Raw genomic sequence first — 22,245 nt, 5'->3', positions numbered from 1 at the left:
TTTTACGATTTTTGAGCATATGAAAGATTTTGTGAATACAAATGCATGTATATTTTGATTATTTTGAGTGCATATAAATTTGATGTCTATAATAGCTTCAAGTTAGCAACAAAAGAATAGCAACTTATCAATGGAATCATTCTTACCTTCAACAGATGATGATGATGATGACGATGGCAAAAATAATGATGATGATGATGATGATGATGAACAACAACGACGAGTGAGTGAGTGAGTAAGAGAAATTCAATTATGTATAGAGTGAAGCTGCTACCAAATTAATGAATTGTAATCTCACCTAATATTCTATGGCCCAGAAGGTTAATAAGCCGAGTGACTACAATTGGGTATCGTAATTTGATAGCATTGAACAATCCTTCTGGCAATTTTGCTAATTCAGAGTCTCTTACAGCCATCACAGTTGTGCTTCTAGGAGTCTGTGTCACCATTTCAACCTGTAATTAAGACGAACAGTGTAATATTAATAATACATTCCTGTACAGCAGTGATCGCCAAAAGCTGTGTCGCGACACATGCCCTGCCTCCACTCAAGCGTAACCATGGCATCATACCCCCACCCTCTGTTTACAGCCATCACTTCGATATAAGTAAACATTTATCAGCAGCGGACGTACACATGTAATGTTACAAGTGTGTAGGATAATATGTTTCGATGTTTTTTTGAAAACAGATCATGAAGTAAAAAGTTAATTTTAAGGAGCATGGGAGGAAAAGTATTTATTTTTTGCAGATGGCAAAAATATGAGATACTTAATTTGTTGTAAAATTTTTAATTAAGTATAAAAGTATATAAGTATAAATCCAGACGTTTGAGATGGGCAGGGCATGTAGAACATATGGGCAAATCCAGAAATGTATATAGAGTGTTAGTTGGGAGGCCAGAGGGAAAAAGAACTTTGGGGAGGCCAAGACGTAGATGGGAAAATAATATTAAAATGGATTTGAGGGAGGTGGGATATGATGATAGAGACTGGATTAAATTTGCTCAGGATAGGGACCAATGGCGGGCTTATGTGAGGGCGGCAATGAATCTCCGGGTTCCTTAAAAGCAATTAAGTAAGTAAGTATAAAAGAACAATGTACGTTATCATTATTCTTCTTGTTATGAAGACTATCACGCCCTTACCTGTAACTTGAATATTTCATTACTAAACAAACAATAAAAAGTATCGGCTTCTATGTCTTAATCGGGATAAAATGCTTCGTTTTTTCTGACGTATGTAGTGTAATTTGAATATTTCATTAATAAATAAACAATAAAAAGTATTGGCTTCTATGTCTTATCAGGAGTAAAATACTTCGACTTTTTTTTTAAGTATGTAGTGTAATTCACAACTTCGTGACCAGCCTAGTACGTTTTTCTAATTTCAAATATCTGCTGATGTAAAGTACACGTTCTTTTTAAGGTAAAATAAGAAAATAAATTTATTTTATTTTATTAATAATACAAAAATAATGAATAGGATAAAAAATTAACATGGAAAAAAGTATGTATAGTAGAAGAATATTATATATTGCTTTTGTTTTTTGGTCACAGTCCGTCTCTGCACTGTCATTCACTGTATTACGTGAGGGGATACCCACTCCACCCCTCTCCCTGCGATAGTAGTGTGCAGGTTGTATTTCTATTACGTCACAATTTCGAGGTGTCTGGCAACCACTGCTGTACAGGAAGTCTGTTTATGGAAGTTTCAGCTCCACTAAATACATGCTGAAATGTTAGTACACTTTCCCACTTATGACATTTAAAGCCCTTTAGTCCCCAGGAAAATGTGTTAATGAAATTCCAGTGTACAGTGAGAATTCTTTTTATGTTTTCTCATTTTTTCAAGAACTTTACAGGAAAACTATATTCATCCTCTAAAAATACCGAATTATTTTAAATAAAAATACGTGAACTTCATATAAAAGAAACTAGTTCGATTAATTAAAATATATCTTAATGAAACATACAGCAGAGACCGTATAGGCCAGTTTCTGTCGGATGCTTTTCCAATTCACTATGGCTGAAGCAAGGAGATGCACTATCACCTTTACTTTTTAATTTTGGTCTAGAATATGCCATTAGGAAAGTCCAGAAAAACAGAGAGGGTTTGGAATTGAATGGGTTACATCAGCGGCTTGTCTATACAGATGACGTGAATATGTTAGGAGAAAATCCACGAACTATTAGGAAAAACATGGGAATTTTACTTGAAGCAAATGATAAGATAAGTTTGGAAGTAAATCCTGAAGAAACAGAGTATATGATTGTCTCTGGTGACCAGAATGGAGTACGAAATGAAAATACAAAAATTATTCGAAATTTATCCTTTGAAAAGGTGGAAAAGTTCAAATATCTTGCAGCAATAGTAACATATATGAGGAAATTAAACGGAGAATAAATATGGGAATGACTGCTATTATTTGGTTGAGTAGATTTTGTCATCCAGACTCTTTACATCACTGGTTGTTCTGTACAGTTTTGAAACGGGGACTTTCACTTTAAGAGAGAAACAGAGGTTAAGGGGTTCGAGAATAAGGTGCTTAGGGAAATATTTGGGGCTAAAAGGAATGAAGTTACAGAAGAATGGAGTCAGTTACACAACACAGAACTTCACGCATTGCATTCTTCACCTAGCAAAATTAGTAGAGGCAGAAAGTTATGCAAAATGCCTTTTTTAACTGGGTAGATATGCAAAACAGTTTAATAGAGGAAAACATGTTTCCGCACATTTCGGGATGGTAGGACCAGTTCGTATTTTGACTTTCTTGCATATTTTTGCTTCCGTTGTCTATTTTAAGGTTCAATGCCTTATCCTGCCTTTTTTTTTTTTTTTTTTTTTTTTTGGATATTTTCTGCTATTATGTATATATTTAACTATCAGTACAAGGGTATAACTGCACGAATTCCGAATATATTAAAAATATAAATGAAAACAATTTTTTATTTTATAAATGAAGTACTGTTACAAAAATTAAACAAAGTTTTTGTACAATGAGAATCTCTACTCAGTACCTCACTCCATATGAATACATTTAAATTATTTGTGGTACCATGCCTACAAACCAGCCCAAGCTGATCCAGTCAGCCAAGTTACTGGTATTGTATCTTAACATCCTGAGGCAGTTGGTTTGTCTTGTCTGAGAGGTTCAGTTTCTACAATTTTCAAGAAAACAATGCATAGATGGAAAAGGAATGAATTCTCTGGCAGGTCGAATCATATTGAAAGTGATTAGCAGGATTGGCACATTATTTTGCGCTATTGCTACAGATATGAGTCCATCCACAATAGCATGTGTTAAGTATGCTCCAATCTCTTCAGTGGAAGCAGAACGATCTTTTTCAATGATGAAAAATATTTTCTCTGACAGAAGACTCTGACAGTTGAGAACTTGAAAAAACATCTCGTTGCATCATGTAACCAAGAAAAGTAAAAGAAATGAGATGCATAGGTTTATTAAATAATCTATATTAAATTACTATTTTGAGGATTTTACTGTCCATTTTCGTAATTTTTAAATACATATTTTTATTAGTTTACTGCCTATTTCCTGAATATTAAGTGCTATTTACCAGCCTATTTTAGCCAAAATAAATGCGCCTGAACTTCTGGGCTCTAATAATTAGGAACATTAAATTCAGATATTCGAGATGAGCAGGATATGTAGGAAGTATGGCGAATCCAGAAATGCAGATAGAGTGTTAATTGGAAGATAATATTAAAATGAATTTGAGGGAGAAGGGATATGATGCTAGGGACTGGATTAATCTTACTCAGGATAAGGACCGATGGCAGGCTTATGCGAGGGTGACAATGAACTTCTGGGTTCTTTAAAAGCCATTCATAAGTAAAGTAATTGAGGAAAGAAACCATTTGATAGCAAAAAAAATTGATTGAAGGCAATTTCATATAAATAAATTTTTATGAAACATATATCCTTCACATACCGAAAAAATTCAACTTTCTGAAGTTGAAAACATTTTCTATTATTATTATTTAATAATTCTCATTAATTTAAATCATGCAAATTTGCACTTTATGAACATATTCATAATTTACTCTTAGTTTCTTTCAAAATCGATTTAAGTTCTCAAAATCTTTTTAAAAACAAAATAGTTCCAAAAAATTGGAATGTAATCATATACAATAAATTCCTCGTATCCGGCAACTGTGGGACAAAGCTAGTGCCGGATAACTGATTTTGCTGGATAATTGGAAAATACGTTTATAGGTTATGTAAAAACACACTGTACTACACAAACATTTTTTTCCATGTTGAAATTTAGTAATTTTAATAAAGATAATTAAAAATAAAGTTTTGAAATATGTACAATGTTTATTTTCAGTACTGAATATGGTAATGTACATTCATCAGTTCATAATTATTGTAAAACAGTAATACATAATAGCATAAAAAATATTAATAAGCTTTTGTAACCTTATGACAATTTTAAATGGCAGTCATGTGAGTCATGAGACATGAAGAGCAGTGTAGCCAACGTCGCAACTGAAGTAGCGCCGATGACCTAAGCGTAAAAACATTTCGCTTGCGTTTCGTGGAATCCATTGTGTAACAGCAGTGCTTCATGGTAATAGCCATGATACTATCCATCACTCAAATGAAACTTTTAAGTGCTGTAGGAACAGAGAATTTCACACTTTCGTATTTAGACTCATCCAACACCCTTTCGAAATAGATGAGTTCAAGTGTTAAATTGAAAGATACTGTCTCTGCGTATTGTTTGCAAGATCCAAGTGACAGGTTACCGATGCTATCCTCACTCCAGGGACATAACGGGTTTTTTCGTCTATGTTTTCAGGCGTGAACAGTGTAAAAAGTAAACACAATATGTAGCATGTGCAAGCTACGAAAACAACTCACATTTTCGTCAGACTCTTCTCTTTTGCATGAATGACTTTTTTTTTGACCTAGCCAAAAGTGCAGTTGTTTTGGTATTGCCGGTTATTTGGGTGCCAGATACGAGGGATTTTACTGTACTATTTAACAACTTACAATTCCCACAAGATCTCCCTTGCCATATTCACCTACAAGCTCCTTCTTGCCATTGCTATGGGTAATAACAGATCTCAGTCTGCCACTCAGAACAATAAATGTACTGTCAGATTCATCACCTTGCCTGTAAGAACAAACATTCAGTAAATGAGTATGTCCCAAATACAAAACAAACTATTTGATAATAAAATCACTTACTCGCAAATATCACTCAAAATTTTGCTAATTTATTAATGTAATAATTATTTTCTGAAAATGAAACATTGAAGTCATAATCATCATCTTCATCTTCCTGGAAAATAGAGAGTCTGGTGGTTCATTACACCTCAAGACTCAATTCATCTTGAAAGTAGTCTGAGGGACCTTTCTCCCACTGGTATGTAATGGAGCCACCACATAGCGACCACTTATTCTATCAGTAGTTACGTATTGGTTTTAACATGTACACTCATTCATTATCATTTTATATTTCTTACTTTCACATGTGATCTGCCATTCATCAAAGTTTATCTTCTAAGACCTGAACTGACAAACATCCCAAGTACATTGAAGTATATTACATAGACTTGCCATATACAAGTATTGAAATAAATATTTGTATGACTCAAATACACAGGCTTACAGTCGGACATGGTATATTATTTTTTAGAGGATGGTAGCCTATACAAAACACAACATATATCAGGTAAAAAGTCAAACTTGTTGGACTTGGAATGTTTGTCAATTCAGGTCTTCAATCTGCCAGGTGTGTCTGAATGGATGGTTTAGAAACAAAGGTAATGATCACAGCGACTTGTGAAATATTTAATTTTATTTGTTAATATCTACATGGACTGGCAAAAAAATGGAACTTCAAATATTTATACAAAGATTAATTTATGATATTTATTAAGAACTATTTCCTTTCAACTATTTATGGTAATTTTATGACAAGAATATGCTTCAGTATGAAAAATATTGAAACTTTGAATTCTTTTTAACAATTTCTTCTCATCACGATTTTGTCAATTTAAGGCCAATGAAAGTAAGATTAATGTTTATACTGCACCTCTTGAGGTCACTAATCACTACAAGCAGGTGTTTTTACTCCTGCCCGTAACCATAAGAATACTTCCCGCTAACTGTTGGAGGACCTCTTGTGGGATAAGATCCCACTCCTCCAGCAATGCTGTCCTCAACTGCATTAAGGTATTGATGTCACGTCGTTATACATTCCTTCCAAGCATATCCTATAAATGCTCAATAGGATTTATGTTGGGACTATGAGGGTCATTAGAAGAGTTCATATCTCAACTTCCTGCAGGTACTGCACAATACAACAGCAAGCAGTATGTGAATGAGCAGTATGAAGTTTTGCCAATGAAAGGTGCAAAGGGGATCACATGATCCTCAAATGTACCTTTGTGCACTGAGGGTTCCGCGACCAGCTAAGTGTGGGCTACATTGCTGATGCCAACCCACACCATTACTGCACTGTCCCCAAACAGAGTCCTCGAGGAGAAAGCAATGGGTAAATACTTCTCTCCAAGCCTTCCAACATCCTTCCTTATCCACCAGCAGACCTGAATTTAAAGCAGCTCTCGTCAGTGAAGAGGACAGAGGTCACTGCTCTAGAGCCCACCTCTGGTGTTACCTCGCGAAATGAAACTGTGCTTTCTTGTGCTGTAGTTCGATTTGGGGGTCATATGCAGGTCTTCTGATCAGAAGATAGCTTCTCCTTACTGTCTGCTCACTCACTCTTAAATGTTGATATTTTCCAGTCGATTTGTTGCCTGGACTGCTGTGTGTTGCAATCAAGCAGAACTTGCAGGATGAGAAATCTGTCATCCCTGGAACAGTCTAATCCCTGTCTCCTGTCTTATGTTCCGAGTTCCCCATAATGTTGCACTGCATAGTGAATGCTACCAAGTAAAGCTCCAATGACCAGAGCCAGGTTTTTATAGTGATAATTTTCTTAAAATTTCGCGCATAATAAAAAAAAATAGTTTTCTTGATGACAGATAAATTATCAAATTTTCGGGATAAATGTTGCAATAAAATAAAGTGCGTCATTGATGTAATAATCCACATATCTCCTCTAAAAAATTTGCTTAGATGTGAAAATCAATTTAAACACATTATATAAAGATATAACACACTAATATAAATGAAGGGGTGAGAATTTATACAGTCCTAAGACACATAGACCAAATTTTACAGAAAAGGATATTAAAGATTTAGACTCCAATGCTATTAGGTGCAGTATCACAATTTCTTCAGCGTATACTTACGTCCTTTGTTGAGTAATTTTTTATAATACTTTACTAGTAGCTTCCTCATGTGTGTAAGAAATGAACTCACACACACAAAAAAAAATATATATATATATTTTTTTTAAGTGTGACTTTGGACTATTTCATTCTCACCCCTTTATACATTTGTATATAATAATAATAATAATAATAATAATAATAATAATAATAATAATAATAATAATAATAATAATAATAAATTATTTTTGGATTTCAAAGGAGGTTTGAAGTCCTAGTTGCCTCTTTGGTGTTTTGTATCTTTTGAGCATTTTTCCACACGTTTTTCCTGAGATTTATTTTTTACGTGTTTTTCACATGAATCATGATGTTTCCACTCAATTTTGATGTTACAAAATTTGCATTGAACAATATCATTATCGCTTAAATAAAGCCCATGACTAGGTATTCTACTACCATAAAGTGGAGAAAAACCAATCAATTTTTAGTGTTTTTTAATAATAGCTTCCTAAATTTTTTTTTTTCGATAAATAAACAAATGCAATATACATTCAATAGAGGTTTACCCTTCTAAAGATATAAATTTGTAATTTTTTTGAGTCCAAATATAGGCAGGGTGACATACATCCTCCTTTTCTCAGACATGTCCTACATTTTAACATTCTGTCCAGGGTCCAGGAGGAATTTTCAATACTCCTCAAATGTGCAACATTTTGATAAATTAGATTCAGTTTTTGTCAATTTCTTACATTTATGTCCTATTTACTTCTCTTACATTTACAAATTTTGCCGTAAGATGGCATAACAAATAACATTCACTTCTTTTGTCGAAAAACTTGGAGTTATTTACAAGGTATCTGGAAAACAGCTTGCCTTGAGGTATCACATGGTAAAATTATTCATTGCTATTGGCTACGTATTTGAATTTGAATTTACAATCGTTTCTTTCTTTTGAGCTATGAATGCCATATGAGAAGGTTGTATTTTGTGTAACAGTCTAGTAACTAACTATAGTCTGGGTCAACTTACTTCATACCCTAACGGTGAAACATAACCATTTTTCCCCCATTACTACATATGCTAGTGGATTGTGGTGATTTTCTAGTTTGCAGGTTGAATTTTCTTTAGCCAACTTCGTTTCGAATTTCGATACTAACAAATACTACAAATGGTAGTGATTTTGTAACTGGTATGTTGGCAGCTGAGACAAATATCGACAATATTTGTCGGTACTGGAATTCCATGAAATTAAAATTGTACTAGATTTCTGAGGCGGTTACTGGAAGCTAGCGAAATTTGAACGTACAATAATTAATTAATATAAGTATTAATATTAATACGTAATGGTTATTTTATGTGTTGTGTTGTGGTTATAATTCAAGACTATAGTCAGGTAAGTTTTCGGAGTTAGTACTAATAATTTCATGTGCCCAAACAAAATATATTTTTAGGTTAGGTCTCGTGAGCCAATTGTTTAGCCAAACCAATGAATTTCGTATTGCCAGACAAGATACTTGACATGTTGATCCCTTTCTCGTATTGTTTGCCTACGAAAATATGTTACAAATTATTGAATTATTTAGAATAACCTTCCAACATAAAGTACAGTAAGTAAATAACTCATTTAGTAGGTAGGATCATGTGATATCTAATAACCGTTGGCAACACTGACAAGACGGCAATATTTGCTGTTTAGGAACTGTTCTTATGTGACCCTCACTATAGTTCTCGTTGTTTGTGGTCTCGTTCATTAGTATTCTGCAAGTCCGGAAACTTTCGAGAATGCCGAAACATAAATGTCAATCTGGCAGAAATTTGGCAAACAATTACATGTCATTCAAAGGTGGAACATGCCTTGTTTGTCCAGCAGGAACGTTATGTTTGAGTGGTCAATAAAGGTAAGTTAGGGTATTTAAAAATATATTTTTGTGAACACAATAGTTCCCAATTAGAAATAAAAGTCTACACGCAATGTTTTTAAAGTCGAATTACGTTTGTAATTTAAAATACACGAGAATAATTTTGTTACTTTTGTGGGTTATGTTTTTGTGAATACATGGTCCCAAATCGGGAGGAAGGTCTGTGCATGTTTCTACATAGTTTAATCTATGTTTTAATGTTTTTTATGAACACACAATCCCGATCCGGTAAGAAGAGTCTACATACAGTATGTGTGTTTTTAATGTCTATTAAAATCAAATAGATGGAAATAATGATATCTGATCTCATATTATTATAACTGTGTTCTTTAAGGGGCACAAGATCTGCAAGTTCATCTTCAATCCCAAAAACATAAGAAAATCATCCAAAGTTGCAGCAATGTCGCAAATATGTCAAGTTTATTTCGGGCAGTCAGCTAAGTCACATGCCAAGTGAATACAGCAGAAGCAGTTTTGGCATTTCACACAATCATCATTTATCAAATCGATCAATGGATTGCACATCAAAGTTAAACGCAGAGATATACTGTGACTCTGATATTGCAAAAAAAAAAAAAAAAAAAAGTATCATGTTGTACAACAAAGATAAAGGCAATAATAAACAAAGTTCTTGGTCCTTATTCTGTCAACGTGACAATAGTGTTTGAAAGAGATAACTTATTTTGGGGTGTGCACAGATGGGAGCAATCATGGGTCTTTAAATGATTTCCAAATTTTAATATAGTTCTTCGATTATAAATTAGGGGGAATTCGAACAAAAGTTGTTGATTAAGTCAAAATATGTCTGTCTATGCTTATCTGTATAGAAACAAAATAACTAAAAGTTATTAAAAATGTGTACTGTACAATTTTTTTCCATATATACTATCAGAACAGAACAACTTAAGGAATATTGTGAATTTGTTGACACTGATTACAAACAATTACTGTCCCACACCAAAACCAGGCAGCTGTCTTTGATTCCAGTCATTTTTAGTCTTTGATTCCAGTCATTTTTAGAGTTCTTGAAATGTATGAAGCCTTACAGTCATATTTTTTGTCATTGCCCCTAAAATTCTTAAGAATTTCTTTCCAGACAAGTTGAGTAAAGCTTATCTATGGTAAGTTATATGGCATTCATTGATGTCTATTTTTCATGACAATGTCAAAGAAATGCAGAAGACAATAAATTATATTGTTGATATAATGAATAAGCTTATAATAGAAAATCTATCTTCCCTGTTTGAGAATAGGATACAGTATGAACTGAAGACAAAATTATATAGTCCTATTGTCATAATTTTTCTTATACTATCACATATTAGCAAACAACCTTTGTTACTATTACAACTAATGCATTAAGAAATTTAAATTTATATAATATTTTTTGTTATTTATGCAGTCTGCTATGACAGAATGAATGTTAAAACTTAAGACTAAAGAGGTATTGTCATTTACAAAGGACGAAGGTTTCGATAGTGAGGTAGAATGTTTTATAGAGGAAGCAATTTCTTTGCAAAGGCAAAGCTATAATTATTTAAAGAAATGAACGTATCAGTGTTTTTTTTATTGGGTTATTTTACGACGCTGTATCAACATCTAGGCGTATCAGTGTTTCAAATGGATGAATTTGAATGAAAATGTGTTAATGAAAGATGTGGAAACATGTATTAAGTTTTTACATGAGAAAATCTTAATAATTATTCATTCTAAATGTTGTGACCAGTTACTGAATCTGAACAGGTTTCTTCAAACAACAGTACAGTTCTTAGAAATATGTCTTGTAATGATAAGTGGATTAAATATTCTGAAACTAGCAAACATACTGAATGTCATTCAGAACTGCTGAAAATTGCAAATATTTTTTTGCATTTCCAGATCATAATGTAAATGTTGAAAGGATTTTTTTCTTCATTTCAACCCAATGGACAAATGAAAGGAATCAGTTAAATACCACTAGGGAACAAATGAAAACTTTTTTTTTTTTTTTTTTTTTTGCGGTATAAATATAAATCTGTCACTTTTACTAATTTTGGTATGCTAAATTCAAAAATACATTTTGTTTTCCCATACCATGTCAGGTTTTTTGGCAATTTAGCAAAACGTTATTTTGCCACAAAATAAAATTGTTACAGTGTTTTCATTGAAATCATATAATTATTTTGTGTATCTGATACGTTAACACGTCCATATATTTTTTTTATGTTGTATAACAATAAAAGAAACAGTTAAGAATTCACAGAAACATTAGGCCTATATACAAGGAAACTAAATTATAAGAGCAGAAAGTTTATCTTCAGAATGTATGTTAGACATCCTCGGTTTCCATCTTTCTCTTTGCATTGGTGTGCGTGCGTGCGTGCGTGCGTGCGTGTGTGTGTGTGTGTGTGTGTGTGTGTGTAGTCCTCAAGTATTCTCTAGAAGAGTCATCAAGTGCAATACTCCAAGAGTAATCGGCCATCATATTTACATCCCAATGTCCCTGGTAGCATCACTCTACCTCTTTTAGATCTTGCTGGAACCTTTCACCTTGCTCTTTGCTGAGGCTCCTAAATTCGCAGGAAAGTAATCTATATGAACCATTAGAAAGTGAAGCTTTAGGTTCATGTTACAACCGAGCACTCTGAACTTGTCCAACATGTTTCCTACAATTTCTTTGTACCCTGGATCCTTCACGTTACCAAGAAATTTCTTCACAACTTCTTTGAATGCATTCCATGCACATTCTTCTATTTCGTTCATTGTACTGGTGAAATTGTGGTCTATCATCGGCTTTCGAATTTGTGGGCCATCAAATATTCCCTCCCTGATTTTAGCATGTGACAATAAAGCAAACTTCGTACATAAGTACTGGAAGCAAGGAAGATATTTGTCTAGGGTCTTCACAAACTGCTTCGTAACTCCCAGTCTTATATGTAATGGAGGGAATATAATTTTCTTACGAGCAACAAGACTTAAATTGTTAATATTTTGTCTCCTGGCATTAGTTGCTTTCTTTCAGGCCAATATACAATATTCCAATGTTTTTCCCTCGCCCTACTGTCCCACTCACACAGGAAGTACGGAAATTTAGTGTATCCTCCCTATTGTCCCAACATTAGGCTAAACCAACAACCTTCAGATCACTGCATATTTTCCATATGTTCATGACACTTAATTTTTTCAAGAGCCAACCTTAATGTTTCATATGATTCCGACAGGACTGTAGACTGTGCAAGTGGTATAGATGCTAATTTATTGCTGTTATGAAACAATACTGCCTTGGCTTCTTTTCGAAGAATTAATAAAAAGTCTCTAACTTTTGGGCTTATATACCACCTCTCCCAACTGTTTTAGTAGATTTCTCACATCTGTACAATATACCAAACTATTTTCCTGTGAATAGTATTTCCGGAAAAGTTTTTCACAATTTCTGTACCACGAAAATGTAACTCCAGGTGCCATGAGAAGAATCTCATGCAGCCTAGAGCCTAGTAATTCACGTTTCTTTTTGGTGAGTCCTAATTCCCTTACCAAATCATTCAGCTCGGGTTGAGTAATTTTTTTTGGTGAATTGTCAAATTCCTCTGGATCAGAAGACATCTCAGTATCTGCATTTGGGAAACTGCTTTCAGATTCACTGTCTCCTGAGTTTGCTGGTGGTGTAGGTACAGGTAAGTCAGGCCCATGAGGAACAGGCCTCAAAGCTGAGAGAAGATTTGGATACTTAATTGATTTGTTGTTTCTCTTCTTGTAATTAGTAACATTACACATTCAAAAATAATAGTCATCATAGTGATTCCTCTGCTCACTCCACACCATTGGTGTAGCAAATGGCATTCCTTTCCATTTTCCTGCATACCAGTAACGCATTCTTCTATACGACTGTTGCACTGTGAGGTACAAATGATTTATCCATGTCACCAACTTTTACTTTGAAGTACGTAAAATATAGCTTCTTTACAAACGAATCTATTTTACGTACTTTTCCATCGAACATATAATACCCACAAACATAGTAAAACTTCCTATGCAATCCTGATGTACTCGCCATATTCAATTTTTAAAATCACGCTTTTGCACTACGATTCTAGGAACACCACTGTAACAAAATCCACACATATTTACAGAAATGAGCCAACTGCTCAAATGATAAGATTTAAGAACTGTATATTAGGGTTTTCTGTAAGGAACACTTCCCGACAAAGTGAGAAAGGGGATGGGGTGATAAGAGCATTGGATGATAAAACATTATTCTGAGATAAATATTACAACAAAAATATTTAGTTGTGGATATTTAGTGCCATCAGCGAGGGGGCACCTCGGCTTAAGGTATAGTGAATACTGTGCGGTGATACATATCGAAAAAAATGAAATTGCGACAAAACTAGACATGATACTTAAAAAACGAAATTATTTTCGAACTTAGGACATCGGCTTCCATACCAATAACCAACTTTCTTTTTTACCGCAGAACAGTTGTTCCCTAGTGATACTTAGTATAGGTTCACTTTAAGAATTACTGTTAGTAAAATATAATCTTAAACATTTGTCTTGTTCATAGTTCTATAAATATATTTTAAACCAGCAGAACATTTTAAAGAAAACAAGTTCGTCAGAAAAATACATCCAAACCAAATCAGAATAACACTGTTAGTAGGCCTGCTGTAGTATTTTAAGTATTTCATTAATGTAGAATCATTTTTTCTATGAATATCTAATTTGAAACATTAATTTTGTCTTTATTGGAGTTCTGTCAGTACTCTGTACTTTTAAGTGTTTGTTAGAACAATATACTATCAATATAATCGTGTGTATTTAGTTAATTTTCAAGTGTTTACATTTTTCTTGAATGTCCTACATTTTGACGCTGGCTGTCCTCTGTTCTGGAAATATCATATAGTTGCTCTGAATATAGGATTTCTTTACTTACAAATCGATAATATGTTAAATTGGAAAAATCATATTAAATAAATTACCCCCAAACTAAATTCAGCATGTTTTGCTATTATGTCTATGCAAAAGATAGTAAACATTAATACCTTAAAAATAATATACTTTGCATACTTCCATTTGGTAATGAGTTTAGGAATAATATTATAGGGAAATTCTACAGAGAGTAGCAGTATATTCCTACTACAAAAAGAGTAATTAGAATAATTGTAGGTGCCAAATCTAGAGAATCATGTAGGACCATTTTAAAAATATTACAAATAATGCCTATGGCTTGTCAGTAAATTCTTTCATTAATAAACTTCCTCGTATGTAATTGTGAAAATTTTGTAATTAATGCAACAGTTCATAGCATAAATACTCGTTAAAAAAATAACTTTCATACTCCATCGACAAATATATCATGCTATCAAAAAATGAGTGCATTATATGGCAGTAAAAATTTTTAATAGCCTTCCTATGGATATAAAAAATCAAACTCAAAACATAAGAAACAAAAGAAGTATCTAATTTCTCACGCCTTCTATTCTGTAAGAGAATATACATCTATATATAATTTGAACTGGTAATGGAAATTACGGGAAAAACGGCTGAACAGATTTTAATGAATGACCCTTAATTTTGAAGCTTGGAACCCAAAGATGTGCGGAAAAATAGTAGTTTTCAGTGAAATGTCAATTTTTCTACATAATTTTTCTCTTTTCCAAAAATTAATCTATCATCAGTTTTGAGAAATAATGGCTTTTCAGAATAAAACAAAACATACTCATTACAATAAACAATATCACACGAAAGCCATGACCTGCAGGACTGCTGACATATTTAGAGCTCAGATTCTCTGACATCATAATGCCAATATGTCAATCTCCATTTGTGTAATTTTTTCTTCTATATTGGTTATTAAAAACTTCAAGACTTACTGAAAAGAATTTACAGGTTTGATTCGTGTGTAATTTTCTGAGTACAGCTGTGTATAGGATATTAAAAACTACAAAACTTAAGAATGTTTGATGACATTATTACCATTAAAAATGAAATACTATTATAGTTAATGCCATGATGCAAGTATTTGTCACTAATTATACACATTAATCTATACTGATGATATGAAAGTGAAACCTTTTGGGATCATATAACTAGACATAGAGAATATCTTAAATTAGATCTTCATTTTTATAATTTACTGAGTAACGGCTATGTAGGCCTACTATATATGTATATGTTACTGAAAACTACAAAACTTACGTAGGATGATAATACTGTTATTAAAAATGAAATATTTTTATAGTTATTAACCAAGTGGTGTGGTCTTTTTCATATATTGTATAGTGTAGATACGAGGCGCATCCAGAAAGTAAGTTTCCCTATTTAAAAAAAAAGAACACACACTTTCAGGAAAACATTTATTGGCAACAGGTACAGCAATGTTTCAGCTATTTTTCAACATAGTCACCATCAGAACTGAGACACTTGTCATATCGTGGGATCAACTTTTGTATCCCTCTGTCGTAGAACTCTGCCGCCTGTGGATAGAACCAGCGCGTGACAGACGTCTTCAGCTCTTCATCGTTGCCAAAATGCTCACCGGAGGACAGGAATTTCTTGAGGTGCAAGAAAACGTGAAAATCGCTGGGAGCAAGATCAGGACTGTAGGGTGGATGATCAAACAATTCCCAGCCAAATTCTGTCAAAACATCTGCTGTGCACCGAGCACAACATCGCCAGTAAGCATTCCACGCCTCTTGTTTTGAATGGCACGTCGCAATTTTCGCAGTGTTTCACAGTTAACGATCAGCATTCACTGTTTTACCTCTTGGAAGGAAGTCAATGAGCAGAATGCCATTCCTGTCCCAGAACACCGTGCACATCACTTTCCGTACTGACAGCATCTGTTTGAATTTCGTCCTGACCAGAGATCCACTATGCCGCCAATGCATTGACTGCTGCTTGATTTCCGGGGTGAAGTGCGAAGTCCAAGTCTCATCGCCCGTGACGATCCTGTCGAGGAACTCGTCGCCGTCATCGTGATACCATTGCAGAATGTCAGTGCTGCTCCTAAACATTGCATTTTGTGTTCCGAGTGTCAGGGTTTTCGGCACCCACCTGGCACACATTTTTTTGAACAGCAGGTGCTTAGTGACAATCTCATGCAACAAGGATCGCGATATCTGCGGAAAATGGCTGCTCAGCTCCGTAATCGTGAAGCGACAGTTCTCCATGATGCACTGCCGCACCAGCTCAACACGATCATCATTGATGAGGGACCTTCGGAAAACTGCCTACACCAGCGACGCACCAGCTGCTTACTCATGATGTTCGGCCCATAGACCTGGCAGAGCTGCCAATGAATTTCAATTGGCGCAATGCTTTGTGCATTAAATAACTTTATCACCGACCGAACATCGCAGGCGGAGGGAGAAGGAATAAGAGCTTCTATTTCAGACCACTGCTGCCACGCTACTGGCACCAGGCAGGACCTGTCCGGCTGGCATATGATTGATACGTCATAGATCTGTTACGCATGCGCAATTGACACGGCTAATTACATTTACTTTCAAGGGGAAAAAATCGGGAAACTTACTTTCTGGATGCGCCTCGTATTTATATGAGATTATTTAATATTCCTAAGTAGTAGTACAGTACTATGGAAGAGTCATACTTCCTATTTTAGCTGTGTCTTTAGACTACATCAAAATTAATTTCATATTCCTTCGGTTTAATTGATTAGATTTGTGATCACTTTCAAGGATATACTTTTGTTGCAGGAACAATAGGTCATTTCACTTCTTGCTGTCGTGATAAGCTAGTGTATTTCCCACACCCAGCAAACAAATGAAACACAAACTGCTAATGATTTACGATGAACAATTTTATTTAGGGTGCATACAAAGATTCTACAACTCCGATATAACATTTGCCTCATTTTCCACATCTCAGCATTAGATTCCTCACAACAGCCTATACTGTATATGGGATAATATATAAATAAATTATTTCACTGATTTCCCGCCATTAACAATTCATTATGAGCTTATGGTCAAATATACATCATTGATTCAACATATACTAACATACATACATGCATTAGTCACACAAGTTAATCCAGCAATATTTGGTATACAAATATTGTCTGGAAGAAGTACAAAACTGACAATTCCTAAGATAAAAAAAGGTATTACTTATTGACAAAATAAAAAGTCTACAAGATTTTATAGGCTCCCAATCACCTAAGCAAGATCTTTTAGCAGGAAAAAGTGATTCTGCACTCTACATTTCAAGGTAGTTCACAAAACATGCAGTAGCTATATCAAAATGTTGGAAAGCATGGCAAACCTAATATTTTCTTAACTCTCACCTACAATCTGCAACGACCTGAAATACTACTGCTTTACTCTCACATGAAAAAACACACTGATTGTACTGACAATGTTACTTTCACTTTCGCATTAAAACTCAAGAACTGAAGATGGATAGGTTCAAGAAAAAGTATTTGGTATAAAAACACTATTCAGAGGGAGTATGTTTCGTTACTTTGGAAGCAAATAACTTTCAATATGTCTGGTATTATTGATTGAAAATAAATCTGAAAAAATTTGTACTGAACATAGTTTGCGGCATTTGCCGCAGAAGCCAATATATATATATATATATATGTATGTATTATAGTCGCGATGCTGATATTCCCGGCATGACTCCTCCTCTTCACTTATGTCTTAGGAAGTGAAGGCTCTATAAAGTCTAGGTAGGTAGTATCGTTCGCCATTTTTGTTCTTTCGTTACCGAGCTACCAGATGAGGAATCTATTTGCTACACTGTTAAACATTATCATGTCGTAGCTCCTATGACAATAAATCAAACGCACTGTAATTGAGCAAATAATTGAGCGGCAAATAACGCCCTCGTGTGCTTTCTGTGAAAGCCAACAAAACAGTCAAAATGGCGGGCGATTATATTAAGTATTTATCGAGCTTTAGAAAACGCATGACGTCATCATCAGCGAATCACAAGATGCACACGTTTAAATGTAGCCGACCTGGAACGTGATTGGCTGCCAGAAATTAGAGCAATGGGACTATAGTGCTGTTGATCGATCAAAATATTTAATTGATTAACTATTTGATCAAGTTGAAAAATGTTTTAATATACTGTAACACACAATTACTGTTAAATTTAACTTGTATTCAGTGATAAGCATAAGTATTAAATGTTGTATATCTGTATATATTGTATCACTATATTACAAAACAATTTGTAATTATTATGAAGTTTATAATTTAATGTGTCAATTTCTCCGGGAATTTTTGAAACAAACATAAATAACAAAAAATATGAAGACTCACTTAGTTAATACCGCTTCATCCATGATTTTAAACATGTGAGTGCATTCACATGCTCCGAATTAAGTGTCGCTCTACAATTAACAATGTTTCCTGCATCACTAAACACGAAAAAACTTATTTTTTGTCAAGCACTTCTCCACGATCATTCAATATAAATCCAAACATTTCATCGAGTTTACCTCTCAAATTCTCATATGACATAATGAAGTTTACACTTTCCACAAACCACAAGAAACTGATTTTTTTTTTTTTTTTCTTTATCAAACTAAACACACAACCTTCATATGCAAACTCGATGCAGAAACTGCAACTACAAAAGTACAGCAGTCGAAACAGAAGACTGGCCCCTATTGTAATTGAATTACCAGATTTTAGAAAGAGATGAAGGTAGTTACGCTTTCACTTGCACAAAGTGTAGACATGGCTATTTTATATTTTATAAGGGATGAGGGGGACGAATCCCAGAAAAGTATGTACAGTCAGAGGCACCGATTTTGGCAGATGACCCCAATGACATTTCCAGTAGGCGAGCCAATGTTTTGTGAGAACTGCAAGAATGAATTTCGATAAGGCTGTCTGTCGTTGTTTATATGTTCACACTCGCCTCTCGTATCGTTATTTAATAAACACACCACAGTACAGTCCGATTCATGAGAGTGCCATAAATGACTTTCATTCGCCTCCTGCATTTTCTAAATTAAGAGGAAAAAAGCATTGCATAACCAGAACCAAGAAATTATTGCAAATGTTCATTACTTCATGAAGCAACAGGAAAAAAATAGATATGAGTTGTGTCGAATTGTCTTCATTAATAACAAACATTCATGAAGTACGAGAATAAGTTGCGGAATCGACAGGAATCGACACATTGAATAAATAACCGAAAGATTAGGTATGCTGAAATAAGAAAATACGTAATTCGATAATCTACGAGATTCAATCAGACACTGTGGATTGAATCTCGGCGTAGCTCAGTGGTTAGAGATACTAGTGCGTGTAACTGGGAGTCACGAGTACGATACCCGGCCCCGGAGCGAATTTTTCTCAATTAATAACCTGTGGTAATGCAATAAACCAAGCAAGAAACCTCATGTTCCAAAAGTATTAATGGAAGCAGATGAATATGAAAGCTTAATTTAATGATTTAAATCACATGTAGCATGTGTTTACAAGGAATGATAATAGGTCACGAGAAAAGCCGTCGATTCGTTTGTGTTTTTTAGTCTGAGCCTGATAGTTGTCGAGCTTGATGGATGAATTTTTTATACCGTAATAATTCGTACACCTGTCGCATCCACCGTTAACAGATTTAAATCTTTATTTATTAAGACGCTCCAATTATCAACATAATGCAAAAAATGTTTAATTTTTTTCACTATCTTCATAGTATGTGTCAGCAATTTCGCTTCTTCTCCAATAACAAACAGGGTCCCTTTTCTTTGTGGCGGTCTTCTGAAAAGAAGGGCCAGGATTTAAATTATCCTTTTCGTTTTTTGACTCATAGACTTCAGCACCACAAGAAAAGGGATGGATGAAAATTTGGTAATTTTTGGGGGAATTTTTTTTTAAGGAAATGAATCTATGCTGACTACTTAGACCAGGGCTGGGCACTGGGAGCGATTCCAAACTCTAAACGGTGACGCGTAATATTCATTCGTCACGGCATCAACGCTGCGCAGTGTTCGGTGGGGAAGAAAGGGGTTGAAGAGGAGTCATATGGCTCCTCATGAGAGAGTAGAATCTGCTCTTGTTGCCCAGCCCTGACTTAGACTTTGTACTTTGACGAAGGTTTAGAATCCTATGGCAGTTGTGTCAATAATTGTACTGTCTTAAAAGATAGCAACCATGAAGTTTAAAATACATGCAAACTTTTAAACCATTTTCCCATACTTTTATCCCTACTTCTCTGCATTCATGTTGCTAAGAATTTCGCAAATTTTATGCTAGGAAGCTGACATTTTTACTGCATGTTCTTTAAAGTATACTTAACAAAGTTATGTTCACACTGTTTAAGAAAAGAAAATAATTTTTGAATAAAAATTAATTGTCTGTTTGTATTATGTAAATTATATAAATTTGAATATCAATAGCTTTATTTTTTTTCTCCTGCTTTAACAAGGTAAAACTAAAAATGTGAGAATATAGCAAAGATACTGTAAAAAAATCAGACAATGGTTAAAATTTGGGAGTGGGCGAGAAATTTTGAAAATATGCAAATTATTATTATTATTATTATTATTATTATTATTATTATTATTATTATTATCATCATCATCATCATCATCATCATAATTTTAATTGCTGTAGCTTATTTACCAGACGTCAAGATTTTAAATATTTATTTTTTTGTAAAGTCATTAATGGTGATATTGATTGTGAATCTTTTCTAAGTAATATCAGTCTTCGTATTCCAGCTAAGAGATTAAGATTTCATAAATGTTTTTATAATAGGAATTCTAAATCTCTCTCCGGTCTGCAGATGTATAAAATATGCTAATTTGCATGGATTTGGACTTATTTAATGCATAGTATGTACTTTTCGAGTTTTGTCAGTTATTATTTTATGCCTTTTGTTTAATATTAGTAATAGTTTTTATGATTTCTCAAAGGCTTTCGACACAGTTTCTCATGAAACTCTTTTACTTAAGCTTAAATATTATGGTTTTAATGGCCTTAGTGTAAAATTTTTAGCGTCTTATTTGAATGATAGGCATCAATCTGTTTTGGCAAATGGTAAAAGGTCACAGTATCAGATATTAAAACATGGTGTGCCTCAAGGCTCAATTTTGGGACCTTTATTGTTTATTATTTATGTTAATGATCTTCCCGACTATATTCGGGATGGATGTTCTGAGTCTTTCATGTTTGCTGATGATTTAGCCGTTAATACTATTCATAAAAATAGTGACATATTGTCTATGGAACTTGATGTATCAAGTAGGGTTGTTGATTGGTGTAGTGCGAATAACCTTATGATTAATTCTAACAAAACTGTTAAATTAAACTTTGGTATTAATCGTCTTACTACTGTTAGTAATACTGCTGTTAGGTTTTTGGGCAACTTCCTTGAGCCTAGAATGGGATGGAAAACTCATGTTGACTATGTTGCTAAGAAATTAAGTAAAGGCCTATATATGTTAAGGTTGTTAAGGAATAATTTACCTAACAAGGTATTGTTTACAATATTTCATAGCCATATACAAAGTCATTTAAATTATGGTATTATTCTTTGGGGTCACCATACTTCTGCTCAAGCTCTTTTCATATTACAAAAGAAAGCTTTAAGATTAATTTATGGAGTACCAAATACGGCTCATTGTAAACCTCTTTTTATAAGGTCACAAATCTTGACATTGCCGTCTATGTATGTATTGGCCGGTCTTCTTTACATTCGGAATAACATTAATAATTACATAGCATGTTCTTCTGTTCATAAATATTCTACAAGAAATAATACAAATTTATATATTGACAAATGTAAATACAGTATTACTCAAAATAGTTTTCTATTCTTTGCTTTTAAATTATTTAATAGTCTACCTGTTGATATAAGGAATCTTCCATTCTGCGTGTTTAGGACACGAATTAGGACTATATTATTGGCAAATCCATTGTATGATGTCAATGAGAATATTCTTGTATCTTAATTTGTATCCATTGTATAATATCATGTATTTTAAATTGTATATGACGATGCCATACATGTTCCACATGTTTTTGCAAAATAAACTATCTATCTATCCAGATGGTATTTAAAAAATCGGAAAATGTTTAATTAAAATTGTA

At 33.8% G+C, this 22,245-nt stretch overlaps 1 protein-coding gene across 10 annotated transcripts in view; it reads right to left on the bottom strand.

Moving 5' to 3' along the window:
- Window positions 1–22,245, bottom strand: part of sws (patatin like phospholipase domain containing sws) — a 414,790-nt gene that overhangs the window by 231,263 nt on the left and 161,282 nt on the right. For all 10 annotated transcript variants that reach the window (XM_069833425.1, XM_069833423.1, XM_069833427.1 and 7 more), the window contains 2 exons: window positions 5,020–5,143; window positions 299–455 (listed from right to left, as the gene is read on the bottom strand). In XM_069833425.1, the coding sequence (XP_069689526.1) occupies window positions 299–455; window positions 5,020–5,143 (281 nt within the window). The remainder of the gene's footprint in view (window positions 1–298; window positions 456–5,019; window positions 5,144–22,245) is intronic.

Source organism: Periplaneta americana, chromosome 8, assembly GCF_040183065.1.
Source record: "Periplaneta americana isolate PAMFEO1 chromosome 8, P.americana_PAMFEO1_priV1, whole genome shotgun sequence".
In the NCBI taxonomy this organism is placed as follows: Eukaryota; Metazoa; Arthropoda; class Insecta; order Blattodea; family Blattidae; genus Periplaneta; species Periplaneta americana.
Note: the sequence above shows the minus strand (reverse complement) of the source record. Positions and strands in the feature narration are given on the sequence as shown.